General features: G+C 42.3%; 2 protein-coding genes across 4 annotated transcripts; both read left to right on the top strand.

The window, feature by feature from the left end:
* The first annotated feature begins 6 nt into the window (after positions 1-6).
* Positions 7-9,887, top strand: LOC119363928. Of its 3 annotated transcripts, none has more exons than XM_037629301.1 (16): positions 7-823; positions 946-1,354; positions 1,490-1,715; positions 1,790-2,038; positions 2,135-2,250; positions 2,356-2,451; positions 2,537-2,624; positions 3,387-3,616; positions 4,110-4,294; positions 4,383-4,582; positions 4,958-5,290; positions 5,399-5,500; positions 7,642-7,939; positions 8,430-8,578; positions 8,800-9,084; positions 9,251-9,887. In XM_037629301.1, exons 2-16 carry the CDS (start codon positions 1,056-1,058, stop codon positions 9,440-9,442), a joined length of 3,048 nt encoding a protein of 1,015 aa, XP_037485198.1. In that variant the 5' UTR covers positions 7-823; positions 946-1,055; the 3' UTR covers positions 9,443-9,887. The 3 variants fall into 3 exon arrangements, with proteins under 3 accessions (XP_037485198.1, XP_037485200.1, XP_037485199.1); XM_037629303.1 differs by having other exon boundaries at positions 8,800-9,172; positions 9,251-9,383; XM_037629302.1 differs by lacking the exon at positions 7-823 and having other exon boundaries at positions 848-1,354.
* A 431-nt stretch (positions 9,888-10,318) lies between these two features.
* LOC119363930 (probable disease resistance protein At5g45490) lies at positions 10,319-11,915 on the top strand. Its single transcript, XM_037629304.1, has one exon. The coding sequence runs from the start codon at positions 10,374-10,376 to the stop codon at positions 11,763-11,765; it is 1,392 nt and encodes a 463-aa protein (XP_037485201.1). The 5' UTR covers positions 10,319-10,373; the 3' UTR covers positions 11,766-11,915.
* The last annotated feature ends 1,131 nt before the right edge of the window (positions 11,916-13,046 follow it).

The following is a 13,046-nucleotide window of genomic DNA, read 5'->3' on the forward strand; positions in this document are numbered from 1 at the left end:
CTCCCTCCCCCCTCCTATTCCCGGGTGCCAATCCCATTGCCTGCTCCTCGCGAACGCATCATTGTTCCATCTTGCATTGCGTTACTCCTTCACGCAATCTTGCTCCGGCTTCACTCGCTCCTCCTCCATGCCCATGCACACGCGCGGCACGCCGGTAAATTTACCGGTCGCTGATGGGTGCGATGGCCCAAAGATTGGCGCTCTTCGCTCCTCTTTTGGTGCCCTTTCTTCCCTGTCCCCGGCTCCCCTGCCGGCCAGATTAGTTGAAATAGGGGAGATACACCCGCCTGCGTGCTTGCACTTTCCTGTCGAATGCCATGGTTACTAGTTTAATTTGTTGATTAACAGCATGCTGCTAACGTTATTTTTTTTAAATATATGCAAGGGAGAGGCTGTGATGCAATTTAAGAGTCCTTTAATCCGACTGAATCTGCATCAAGTAGTCTTCTCAGTTTATTTATGCAGCTCATGGGATTATATCGGCCCTTCGCGTTTCGACCTTTCAGGATAATCTGTTCCCTTCCACTGTGAATTGACTCTGAATTGTTTCACCCACTACTTATTAATCTAGCTGTTAAACGAGTTACACAAAGGCATAATATCGATCACTAGTATTGATTCTTGACTACGGGCACGGTTTCTTGCTCTGGCAAACTATCTGGGGTCGCTCATTGTGCCATGCTAAGTTCTTGCTTATATCATATCATAAGTGGTACTGGGATTGGATGTAAATAGTTGTTGGTACAAGTATAACACTCATATTTCCGTCTTGGTCACAGAACTTCGAGAAGAAGGAAAAAAACAATTTATCGTCACCACTGTGGTACTGTTTCTCTTTACAACTACAACCATACAATGAGCAATCATGTACTTTGGCTTTCTTAAATTCATGCATCAACTCCTTCTGTTTTGCTGAATTTTTCTGACAGCATCTAATGCATGCAGAGAATCAATTTATCTTGAAGCTTGCAGACTCGAAGGAACACTTGTCGTGCATTGTGCACACTATTTCTCTGAGAAAAAGTAGCTATAGTACTTAAAGCAACTTTTCTTGGATGGGTTCAGACAAGCAGAGTGGTAGCCCACTATTGGGAACCCTCAAGATGGAGAGGGTTCGGACGATCCTGACACACACGCCATATCCTCATGAACACTCGAGGCATATCATGACAGCAGTGATAATTGGGTGCCTCTTTTTCATCTCGTCCGACAATATGCATACTCTGATACATAAACTGGACAGCAATATCAAATGGTGGTCCATGTATGTTTGCTTGATTGGTTTCTTCTACTTCTTTTCATCTCCCTTCCTTGGAAGAACAATTCAGCCGAGTTACTCAAATTTCAACCGATGGTATGTATTCATAGACTTCCTAGGAACTCAGTTGCAAATATATTTGTCGTCCTTATTACACCACAGAATCTTTATATATGTACCACATTAAGTTGTTAGGAGAATTTAATTATCAACTATATTGCACAATTGCAGGTATGTCGCTTGGATTTGCTTTGCATCCCTGTATCATCTCCCTAGCTTCCAATCAATGGGCGTTGATATGCGCATGAACCTTTCACTTTTTTTGACTATATATTTCTCTTCTGTCCTCTTCATCACCGCCTTTCACATCATATTTATTGGTCTCTGGTACATTGGACTGGTTGCTCGCATGGCAGGCACAAGACCAGGAATATGGACCATAGTACAAAACTGTACTGTACGTTTACTAAAAATATTTTTTAATTTTTCTTCAAATTGCACTTGGGAAGATTAATTTTGAATCTCTTCCAGGTCATCAGTATTGCATGCTGTGTATTCTACAGTCATTGCGGGAATCTTGCTGTCCCCAAAAGCGAGTCTTTTGACAAGAGTTCTGATCCAAGTTTGCTGGCTTTTCTTAAAAACGAAAATGGAACCACATGGATATCAAATTTTCTCTTTATGAATGAACTAAAAGATCAGATATGTTCATCTTGGTTTGCACCTGTTGGATCTGCAACTGACTATCCTCTTCTGTCAAAGTGGGTTATATATGGGGAGGTAACACTTGCATCTCGTTGATTCGTCTACTCTTTGCTCTCATATTTTTGTTTGGCAACATCCATGCTCCACTTCTTTGATCATGTTATTCTCCAGTTAGTTTGCAGTGGATCCTGTGCTGGCCCATCAGATGAAATATCTCCTCTGTACTCACTGTGGGCTACATTCGTCGGCCTTTATATTGCCAACTTTGTTGTGGAGAGATCAACTGGGTGTGTGCTTATTGTTTTGTGCAGTGCATGTTTGATTCCGAATTTATCTCTCTCTCTTCAATACTCTGTCTGAGTATTTCTTATTATCCACTGCAAATACCTCAGATGGGCTCTTACTCACTTGTCACCAGTATCAGAAGAGGAGAAGCTCAGAAAACATATGAAACCAGATTTCCTGGATATGGTACCTTGGTACTCAGGGTAGAGCCCTCTAAGCTCCAGCAATTTAGGTTCCAGATGGGAGCAACGGAAGAAAATGCCTGACTTCTTCAACTTTATTATGTAGGACATCGGCTGATTTATTCAAGACAGCGTTTGATCTTATGGTCTCTGTAACTCTTTTTGTCGGGCGATTTGACATGCGCATGATGCAGGTAAGTGGTGTTTGGTGAGGAATTAACTACCATTCAATATAAAATTTCCACCATGGAACTAAGTTGACCTAAATTTCTATGTTAGATCATCGCTGTAGTTGCTTTCACCTAAAAATGTTGCGCCCATCCTTTTAAATTTTGTAATCTTGATACACACTTTGTCCTCGCTCGTGCGCACCTGGGAAAACATCCTGGTCGATCACCCTTTCCGACATTGCTCCTAGCCATGCACGCTTAACCAAGGGGTTATTAGGAGATGAGCTTCTAGAAAAGATGCACCTTCTTAGCATGTGTATTACTATCTATGCTTTTAAGGTAGGATACTAGGATGTCACTGTTGAAGTGTATATGTGGATTGCCTAGCCCTTTCCATCAGTTCGGACTTTTGGTTGCTTGGCTAGTGCATGAAGCTTATCATGGTATCAGAGCTAAGGTCTTGAGTTCAAGTCCTGGCTTTCGCAATTTATTTAAAAATTGCTGCTGCCCCCCTGTGTCCACGTATGAGCCTCTTGAGCCATACATCTGAGTCTATCCACATGTTGACTTTCCGCATCACATGTGAGAGGGGGTGTTGAAGTGTATATGTGGATTGCCTAGCCCTTTCCATCAGTTCGTACTTTTGGTTGCGTTGGCTAGTGCATGAAGCTTATCAGTCACATCATGTCTATGTAATCATAACACTTTAAAGTCAAGCTTTTGTCTGCCTCTTTGTACATGATTAGTGCACTATTTTTCTTCATCCTTTTCTATATTTAACTGTAGGCTGCAATGAAAAGTACTACAGATGAAACTCGGAATGATGATGTGCTCTATGACTATTTCAATGAAAGAGAAGACCTTTGGTTTGACTTTGTCGCAGACACCGGTGATGGTGGAAATTCATCATATACAGTTGCCCGGCTGCTGGCTCAGCCATCCATTCAGACTGTAATTGGTGGTTCTATGCATACTCTTCCACGTGGAAATTTGCTTGTTATTGGCGGAGATCTTGCGTAAGATTGCACCATGTTAATCAGTTTTGACTTTTTTTCTTTAGTAAATTTATCTCTCTCCATATGTGCAAATCATCTAGCTCTTGACTGTATTTAACCAGTACGGTCACACAATTGATGAATTGATTGTATCATAATACTATGGAACTCTCCTAAAAGGAAGTAATACTATGGAACTTATATAGCCACCAATGTTCAAGTTGTACGCCGGACAATCTATCTAGGCTGTTAACCGCCTGGTTGAGTTTCTTTAATAATTTTTGGAATGAAGTGTTAATATTTATTTTTTGGTTTCCTCTAGTAAATTATGAGTTTTTGCTGCCAAATATAATTTCTTCTCTTGTAAAGATTCCATATGTTTTATGTCATGTATGTCTATTTTGTTATCATTTGCACATTAGCTATGACTTTATTGTCTATCCTTAGTGGTTCACTCTGCAAATTAGACAGATTTATCTCCATTTATTTATGTTCTATCATTTCAAATATGTAGGTATCCAAACCCTTCGTCCTTTACATATGAGAGACGCTTCTTTGGTCCTTTTGAGTATGCTATGCAACCTCCGCGTTGGTATAAGGCTGAACATATAGCTGTGGATAAGCCTGAGGTTCCTCCGGGCGTATCAAAGATGAAAAAATATGATGGACCTCAATGTTTCATAATTCCCGGGAACCACGGTTTGTTCTGTGCATTTATACTAAACTTTGTTTGTCAAAATACGTCTCATTTTACCTCCTTTGTTTGTTTCCTTGCCTTCTATAACAGATTGGTTCGATGGGCTTCACACCTTCATGAGATATATATGTCACAAAAGCTGGTTAGGTGGATGGTTTCTGCCTCAGAAGAAGAGTTACTTCGCATTGCAGCTTCCGAAAGGTTGGTGGATATTTGGTCTTGATCTAGCTCTTCATGGTGACATTGATGTGTACCAATTCAAGTTCTTCGCAGAACTTTGTCGGAATAAGGTGCATTTTTCCGTCCCCTGTTTATCCTTCTGTTTCGAACTGGATTTTTCCATTACTTCTGTTTCCTGTTTTTCAACACGCAGTTGTTTAATTACTTCTACCATGTAGCTGACTAATACTAAGGTGCCTAGTGAACACCGAAAGCAATATATGCTGACAAAGATCTTCTTTTGTAGATATAACCCCTTCTCCAGTATAGGTGGAAAAGTTTCCATGTTGACTTCTTTGTTATCATTTTATTTGGTTGGTTCCTGATGAGTGATTTATTGATCATTCCGTGTGAAATGTTTCCTTAACATTTGAATCTATTGGGAGTTGGAGATAAATTTTCATTTCCAGATTTAATTGATCCGCTACATTTCTAAAGTTATGCAGGTTGGAGAGAACGACTCTGTGATCATTGTTACACACGAGCCAAACTGGCTCCTTGATTGGTATTGGAAGGAGATTACAGGCAAGAATGTCTCACATTTGATTCAGGACTACCTGAATGGAAGGTGCAAACTTCGTATGGCTGGGGATTTGCATCATTTTATGAGGCATTCTGCTACACCATCAGATAAACCAACTTTTGTTGAACACTTACTTGTCAATGGATGTGGTGGTGCCTTTCTGCACCCAACACATGTTTTCAAAAACTTTGAAAGGTTCTCTGGTACTACCTACGAGTGCAAGGCTGCTTATCCCTCCTATGAGGAATCTAGTGGGGTATGTAGTTTCAAAAGTTAATGGAACCTCTACCATATTTAGCCTATTGATCAGCTTAACAAGCATGTCTGTTATTATGCAAGAAGATCTTATTAACTACACTTGCAGATTGCACTGGGCAACATATTAAAATTCCGCAAGAAGAATTGGCAGTTCGACATAATTGGTGGTTTTATTTACTTCATACTGGTATTCTCCATGTTCCCACAGGTCAGTTATACTTATTCCGTACGGCGTAGTTTTCTCCCTTGCATATTTTTTTTTTGAAATCAGAGGGGTTTCCCCCCGCCCCAACTTTTATTAAAGCCAAGGCAAAAACAGCATCCAAAAGACGTCTTACAGGTTACGGCTTGCAGTTTTAAGCAACTACAACGCCCCCTTATTACAGCTGCGAAGCAGCAATCTTAACCAAGTCTCAGGCTAATAGAGTAAGATTACATCCATCACACAGGAAGATGAAACCCTTCGCTACAGCCCTGGGGAGATGTGGGACCCTGCCAGGCAATCCTAAGTAATTCTCCTCGCCGATGATCGAGTAGTCTTAGGCACTCTAGGAGCAGCGAGGCTTGAGCACCTGTGCAGAGTATTTTCCACTGACGCACCAGCGAACCCACCAAACCCACGACACATTTCATACTTCGCTACTTTCGCCCCTGGAAAACAAAATCATTGCACAAACGCCATAAGCCCCACAAGGTGGCAGAGGTTACCAAATTAGCAGCATCGTGTTTCTTCTTATGTTTCCAAAAGGGTAACAGAGACTCAAAGGAGTAAGGCACAGGAATATGTAATATATCAGCCACAATTTCCCAAATTTGTTTAGCAACAATGCAATCAAAAAACAAATGTTTGATACTCTCAGTTTCTGATTAGAAAACACAAGAAATGTCAGGAACTGCCTGACGCTTGGCTAGATTATCTCTAGTCAAACTCTTGTTATGAATAATAAGCCACAAGAAAACATATATCTTTGGCGGGACTTTAATCTTCCAGATACAATCTTTAACCACATGATGAACCCCTCCAAAGTTAATTAGTTTGTAGAAGGATCTAACAGTTTAAAGTCCTGATTTTTCAAGCACCCAAATGGGTTTGTCTTGAATAGCAGAAAGAGTTGTATTCTGAACTAAAGATAGTAAGCCATTTCTTATAAAGAGTTTCATCCACACATCTTCTAAATGAAAGTTTCAGATTTTTGCCATTCCAAACTTGAGCAACAGTGCTATCTTGTTGCTGGCAAATGTCAAATAGGTCCCAAAACATTGTTTTGAGAGATATGTCCCCAACCCATTGATCATGCCAGAAGGCAATATTCACACCATTTCCTAATTCCCATTTATAAAAGTTTTTTGCAGCCTCAAAAGCCCAACAAGTACTCTTCCAAAAGGGAGAACCCACACCTGGTTTACTGCAAATGATGTTAGGTTTGTTAGTACCATACTTATAGCATATTTTTCCAGTCACTGTTCCTACCATCATAAAACCTTTTGCTCCAAGCTGCCAACATAGCCATATTAAAATCTAAGGTTGGGAACCCCCATACCACCACACTCTTTTCTCATAGAAATGAGCCCCCACTTAGCCAGGTGATACTTATGTTCATTACCCACATTCCCCCAAAAGAAATGGGACATTTGGGAGATGATAGCATCAATGGCCCACTTATGTAACTTCACCATAGACATCAAATATGCAGGGATGCTGGCAATGCAAGTGGTAATTAAAATCAGTTTGCCTCTATATGATAAATTCCTCCCAAGCGGACCAGAAATATTTTTAATAATTCTACCAATGATGGGGGTTGCAGGTCCCCTCTTCCCAACTTTTTGTAATGCAGGGGAACCCCTAAATACTTAAAAGGGAAAGAGCCCACATATCTTCATTTTCCTAAGGGCTTGTTCAGATGGAAGGGATTGGAATGGGATTGGAATGGGATTGGAATGGATTGGGGAGGATTAAATCCTCTACAAGTCAAAATCCCCCTCAATCCTCTCCAAACCTATCCAGAAGAGGTTTAACCGAACAAGGCCTAAGTGAAGTATTATACCTTGGATGTGTTACTATTTGAAAATTAGACATATGCCACTACAAAGTTTCACTTCTGAAAAATGCCAACCTTTCAACCACCGACTTATTACTTGGAAGGTCATACTGAGTTACTGAGCAATATTACATATGCTATTCAGCTTGGTGATACTAAGCGCCTATATTCCTCGCAATTTTTTTCCGACAAAGGGAGTTTTTATTGACTCAAAACGTCGCTCCAAGACGATACTCATATTCTGCGACTATATCAGGCTTATAATCATTGATCTAATCCTGACTCTTGTTCACGTTTCCATCTTTTCCAGTGTAATCTTGTTCACATCTTAAATGAGGAAACATGGTCTGGGCGTCTGCAAAGCTTCTCAAGTACAATATGGAGTGCTTTGCTTTTTATTTTTGAACACTCTTACGTCTCCTCAGTAGGAAGTCTAACTTTGTTGATGGCATCATATTCATTTGTACCATCCAAACTCACACGGAAAAAAAGAGCTATTATTGGTGGCCTGCATGTTTTGGCCCATCTGACTGCAGCTCTAGTTTTAATGTTGCTCATGGAGTTGGGCATTGAAATATGTATACGGAATCATTTACTGGCAACGTCAGGTATGCCATCGCATATTGTACTCCCAACTACACTGCTACTATTAAATTCTTATCATAGGTTCAGATAATACTTTATGTTCTTGCTGTTATCCCTTTTGAAGTGTAAAAAGTACCTTATTCAATCATTTGTACATAGGGTATTCATTTTTTGTTTCAATCTGGATAAGATCGTAAAAGTTGAACACTATATCCCTGAGAGCATTAATCAAATTGAAGTGGCTAGACGAAATTGAAAAGTTCAGTTGGGGAAACATAATCTTTGCCACCATGTCTATGATGACATGTCCTAGGGGTTTGTTTGATGAAACTCTTATGTCATGTTCTTTCTAAAGTATCACCAACTTTTGCTTAAGCTCCACTCCAGAAAAGTTCTAGCTATGCTTATGTGGCTAGTCTCCTATTGTTTCTTCTGACATCAGAGGTTTTGCTTATTTCCTGCTTCTTCATTCAAGAAAGGCTTTTTTTTTGACAAATCTGTTTTCTGTCATAGGTTATCACCCTCTATATGATTGGTATCGGTCAATGGAAAGTGAGCATTTCCCAGATCCAACTGGTCTTCGTACTCGATTGGAACAATGGACGCTTGGACTATATCCAGCATGTATAAAATACCTTATGTCAGCCTTTGACGTCCCAGAGGTGATAGGACTCTTTCTGGAAGCATTTTTACTATACAGTATAGATGCATTGCAGTTTTGAACAAATGGATTTGTACCTGTACATCAATTCATTTTTTGAATTTTGTGTATGATGTACCTATGAATTACCATGTGACCTCACAAAATCAAAATTTCCTCTTCTGTCCACTTTATGTAGATTTACCTTATCAGACAAAATTTAATATAGAAATATTTTTGCAGGTCATGGCTGTTACAAGGATCAACATTTGCAAGAACGGCATGATGTCTCTTTCTCGGAGTGTTCTGATCATGTACTATACTTCTGTATTTATCTATTTCTGGATTTTCTCAACTCCAGTTGTTTCCCTCATATTTGGTAGTTACCTATACATATGCATCAACTGGTTCCACATACACTTTGATGAAGCCTTCTCGTCTTTGCGCATCGCAAACTACAAATCTTTCACAAGGTTCCATATTAAGAAGGACGGTGATCTAGAAATATTTACACTTGCAGTTGACAAGGTAACATCAATATATTCAACATGCTCACGTTCACATCTTTTCAGATCAGCATTGCATTGAATGGTACTCCTATCACTCAGTATATAAGGTGGATACAGGTTTTCAGATGTATAGAAAACAAAATGCATGTAGGCTCCATTATAAACACATTGAATCTGGTGAACAGGTCCCAAAGGATTGGAAGTTGGATCCCAAGTGGGAGGCAGAGGAAAGAGGGCCTCATCAGCTCAGCCACCACCGGAGATACCCTAGCAAATGGAGGTCAGCCTCATCTCCAGACCCCGTCAGGTCGGTGCGGGTCGTTGACCATTTCACCATCACAAGAACAGTAGCACCAGATTCCGAGACCTCCTGCTGATTCCCTACATCATTGCTGGTGAAGTACTTCTTCGAGACATTAGCGATTGCTTGCGCAGATTGTCAGTTTTTCATCCCATATCCAGCTTGACTTGGGCTGACCTATGATATCTGCTCCGGTGTTGCCTTCAGCTCTCTATGCTAACTTCATCTCCGGCATTGCACAGCATATAGCAGAGATTTACTTGTGTACTAGTTAACTGGTAACAAAGAAGAATGGATGGAGGAAACATAGAAAAAATTCGATTCATCAGATAGCTTGTATTTTGAGTGCATGCTCTTTATAGTTTATACCGAAAGATAGTGGAACACGGCCAATTTTTGTCATGTGGAAACATATATCCTGGATGTAGATTTCACTGAAACACGGAGTGTAAATTTCACTATTTTCTGTAGAAGGAACCGAGTTTATTATTTGTGGAATTCGCTTCGTTACTCTGGTGCCATTGATTCCTAGTACATGCATATCTGCAATGTTATAAATTTCAGAGTCTGCAAATATGTGGCTTCTTATTGCCTGGAGAATATAATCATTTGCTTTGCTCTTCATTCAGCAAGCATCTTAACATGCAGCTATAAAACAGTGTCGAAGCTATGGAGTCCTGAGACATTTAGGTAGATACAGTGGCGAAACAAAGCAGCAACGATTCATTACTTGGGTGTCACTGCAGCGCACTGATGATTCCTACACCTTTAAAAAGAAATTATTCGAACAAAAATCCAAAGTTTGCAAATCTGTAGCTTCTCCAATCCTAAAGTCTGGAGATGATAATCATTTGTAGCATCTCGCTTTGCTCACGGAAGGAGCAAGCATCTCAACACTCGAGCTATATAAAGGCTCGATCTGCTTGCTAATGGCGTAAGCTCCCTATTGGAGGCCTGGGATAATAAGGTAGATACACCGAGAGAGAGAGAGAGATAGAGAGATAACCATGGCGCAGCAAAGCGGCAATGATGTGAAGGCTGTAATGGAGAAGCTGCTCCAGGCGTTCGAGGACGAAGTGGACAGGGACCTGCCTCACAGGGAGGCGCTGGACCACATCTTCCGCATCCTCAAGGCAAACAAGGAGAAAATCATCTCGGAGCCACCGGAGGTGGAGAAGAAGGATAAGCTGCCCGAGCTGCTGCGCAGTATCGGTGATGCCCTGCAGCAATGCAAGGCACGGTCCAAGCAGCAGCAGTCTGAGTCTGACAAGGCCAAGAGCAAGAAGATAACAATGCCGTCGGTGAGCGACTGCAACCCTTTCAAGTCTCGACCCTCGCACCTGTCCGTCGACCCCTTGCTGGAGCAGACCATCGCCATTCTCGGCGATGTTCCTCCTCCTCCTTCTCCTGGTCAGGAAGATGCAGGAGAGGAGACCGTGACGGAGTACTACGAGTGGACAACGAGCTACGTGGATGAGAGCCGGATATACGGCTGGGACAAGGAAGCCAACGATGTGGTCGACGCCCTCGTCGGCAAGGACAAGGAGGAGGGCGAAGACGATGAGGTGCTGTTTAGGACGGCGGGCATCGCCGGGATCCACGGCAGCGGCAAGACGGCGCTGGCGCAGAAGGTGTTCGTCCACGACAGGATCAAGGACGCCTTCCCTCTCCGCCTCTGGGTCTGCGTCGGCCCGCCGGACCACGAGGACAGGTTCAACCTCCTCTACCGGATGCTCGACAACCTCGGCCTCGACACGGCCAAGGTCGAGGACATCGTCGACAAGGCCGACGTCGTCGTCAAGGCAGCCACCGACGAGGACAAGGACAAGTCCAAGATCGGGGTGCTGCTCTTCATCCTCTACGTGACGCTGTACAAGACGGGGTACCTTATCGTGTTCGACGACATGAGGGCGTACAGCGACTGGTACAGCAACCTGACGCTGCAGCCACCCAAGGACGGCGAGTGGTACGAGCGGCTCGCCTACGGCCTGCCCAAAGCCAGGAAGAGCGCGGTGCTCGTCACCTGCCGCAGCGAGGACGGTGCTAGGGTGATGGTGCGCACCGGCGGCGTGTTTCACCCTCCCAAGCTCGAGGGCGAAGAAGGGTGGAAGCTTTTCCACCGGGAGTACAAGGAGGCCAAAGACAAGGAGAAGAAGGAGAAGGGCGAGAAAGAGGAGGAAGACAAGCTTTACAAGGAACTCCAAGAGATGAAGGAGGAGATCGTCGGAAAGTGCCTTGGCCTTCCGGTGGCCATCGTCCAGGCGGCCAAGGGCTTCGCCGCGCTCGAGCACGAGCCGGAAGCTGACGCCAAGGATAACGCTGCCGCGGATCAGACTGCGACGAGCAAGACCGAACCAGCTGCAACTGAGGCGATGGAGGCCGATCAGTCTGCTAATTGATTGAGTCACTGACTCACTACTCACTCTGCGTGCTTATGTGCTCTGCTAAATGTTTGTTTCGTACTGTCGAGTGTGCTTTTTGTTTTTCTTGTGTCCTTGATTTACCTTTTGTTTTCGAGAATCAATTGGATCATGGAGTTTTGGTGTGTATATGTAATGTTTGTTCGACCGACTTTGTGGAGACTTCTCCAAATTTGATTTTTTTCCCCACCAGATCTGCTAATTCTCATCTAAGGCCCTGTTTGGTTCATAAGTCCTGGATTTTTTTAGTCTCAACTTATAAGTCCCAAGTCCTTAAAAAGTCCCTACATGTTTGGTTCCTGGGACTTATAAGTCCCTATAAGATCATATCACAACTATAAGTCCCTCCTTGAGAGTCTTATTTCATAAGTCCCAAATGCCCACTTTAAGTCCCTCCTGTTTGGTTTAGATGGGACTTATAGAAACTTATTAAAGTCCCTAAGCTAATAAGTCCTCGGAAACAAACACCCTCTAAGATAAAAATTTGATATGTCACATCTATATTGTCAACCACACGACCAAAGGGCTGAAATATTCGTGCAAACTTGTTGATCTTGTCGCTGCGTACCGCTTGCCGTATTCATATCTTTTTGCCAGCTGTTTTAGTTGTGTCCCGTTTGATGTGTGTATGTTTCTATGTTGAACGATTGTGGGTTATAATGGGCTTCTGTTACTTGGGTTGCGGTTTTTTTCGTGTATGTTGAGTGTTATTGAAAGAAATAAGCAATCTTTTTTTTTAACAATACAGGGGTTACGAAGGACCACCATTAGATAAGCATGTGATTGCAATTTACATGAGGACCCTCAATGAAAAAGAAATTGCAGTCCTGACATTTTAAAAAATTACCGGAAGTCATGAGGATAGATTGCAATCCCTTCATTGCGAAAGGCTGCAACGCCGACCAGAGCACATCGCCGCCGAGGACGAAACTACTTGGCGCGGCGGATTGGCCACCGCTCCACCATCACTGCAAACCGGACAGTAAAATCAAAATAAATACTAGAAAATTTCAAAAAAATCCTTTTTTTATGGTGAAAGATGATTGAATGATGATGTCCGCGGCAAGTTTCAGCACATTCAGACATCCGAGTAGCTCTCGGCAAAATAAATAAATCAAGTTCGAACAATACAAAACAGTAAACTTTTTCACGTACCCGAAATTTGTCTTTTTTGGTGAAAGCTATTCAGATGTCCAAATGCTTAGAAATTTGGCACAAACGTCAGGCACTCAAGCATCTTTCATCAGAAAAAACATTTTT

This window comes from Triticum dicoccoides, chromosome 2B (assembly GCF_002162155.2).
Source record: "Triticum dicoccoides isolate Atlit2015 ecotype Zavitan chromosome 2B, WEW_v2.0, whole genome shotgun sequence".
NCBI lineage: Eukaryota > Viridiplantae > Streptophyta > Magnoliopsida > Poales > Poaceae > Triticum > Triticum dicoccoides.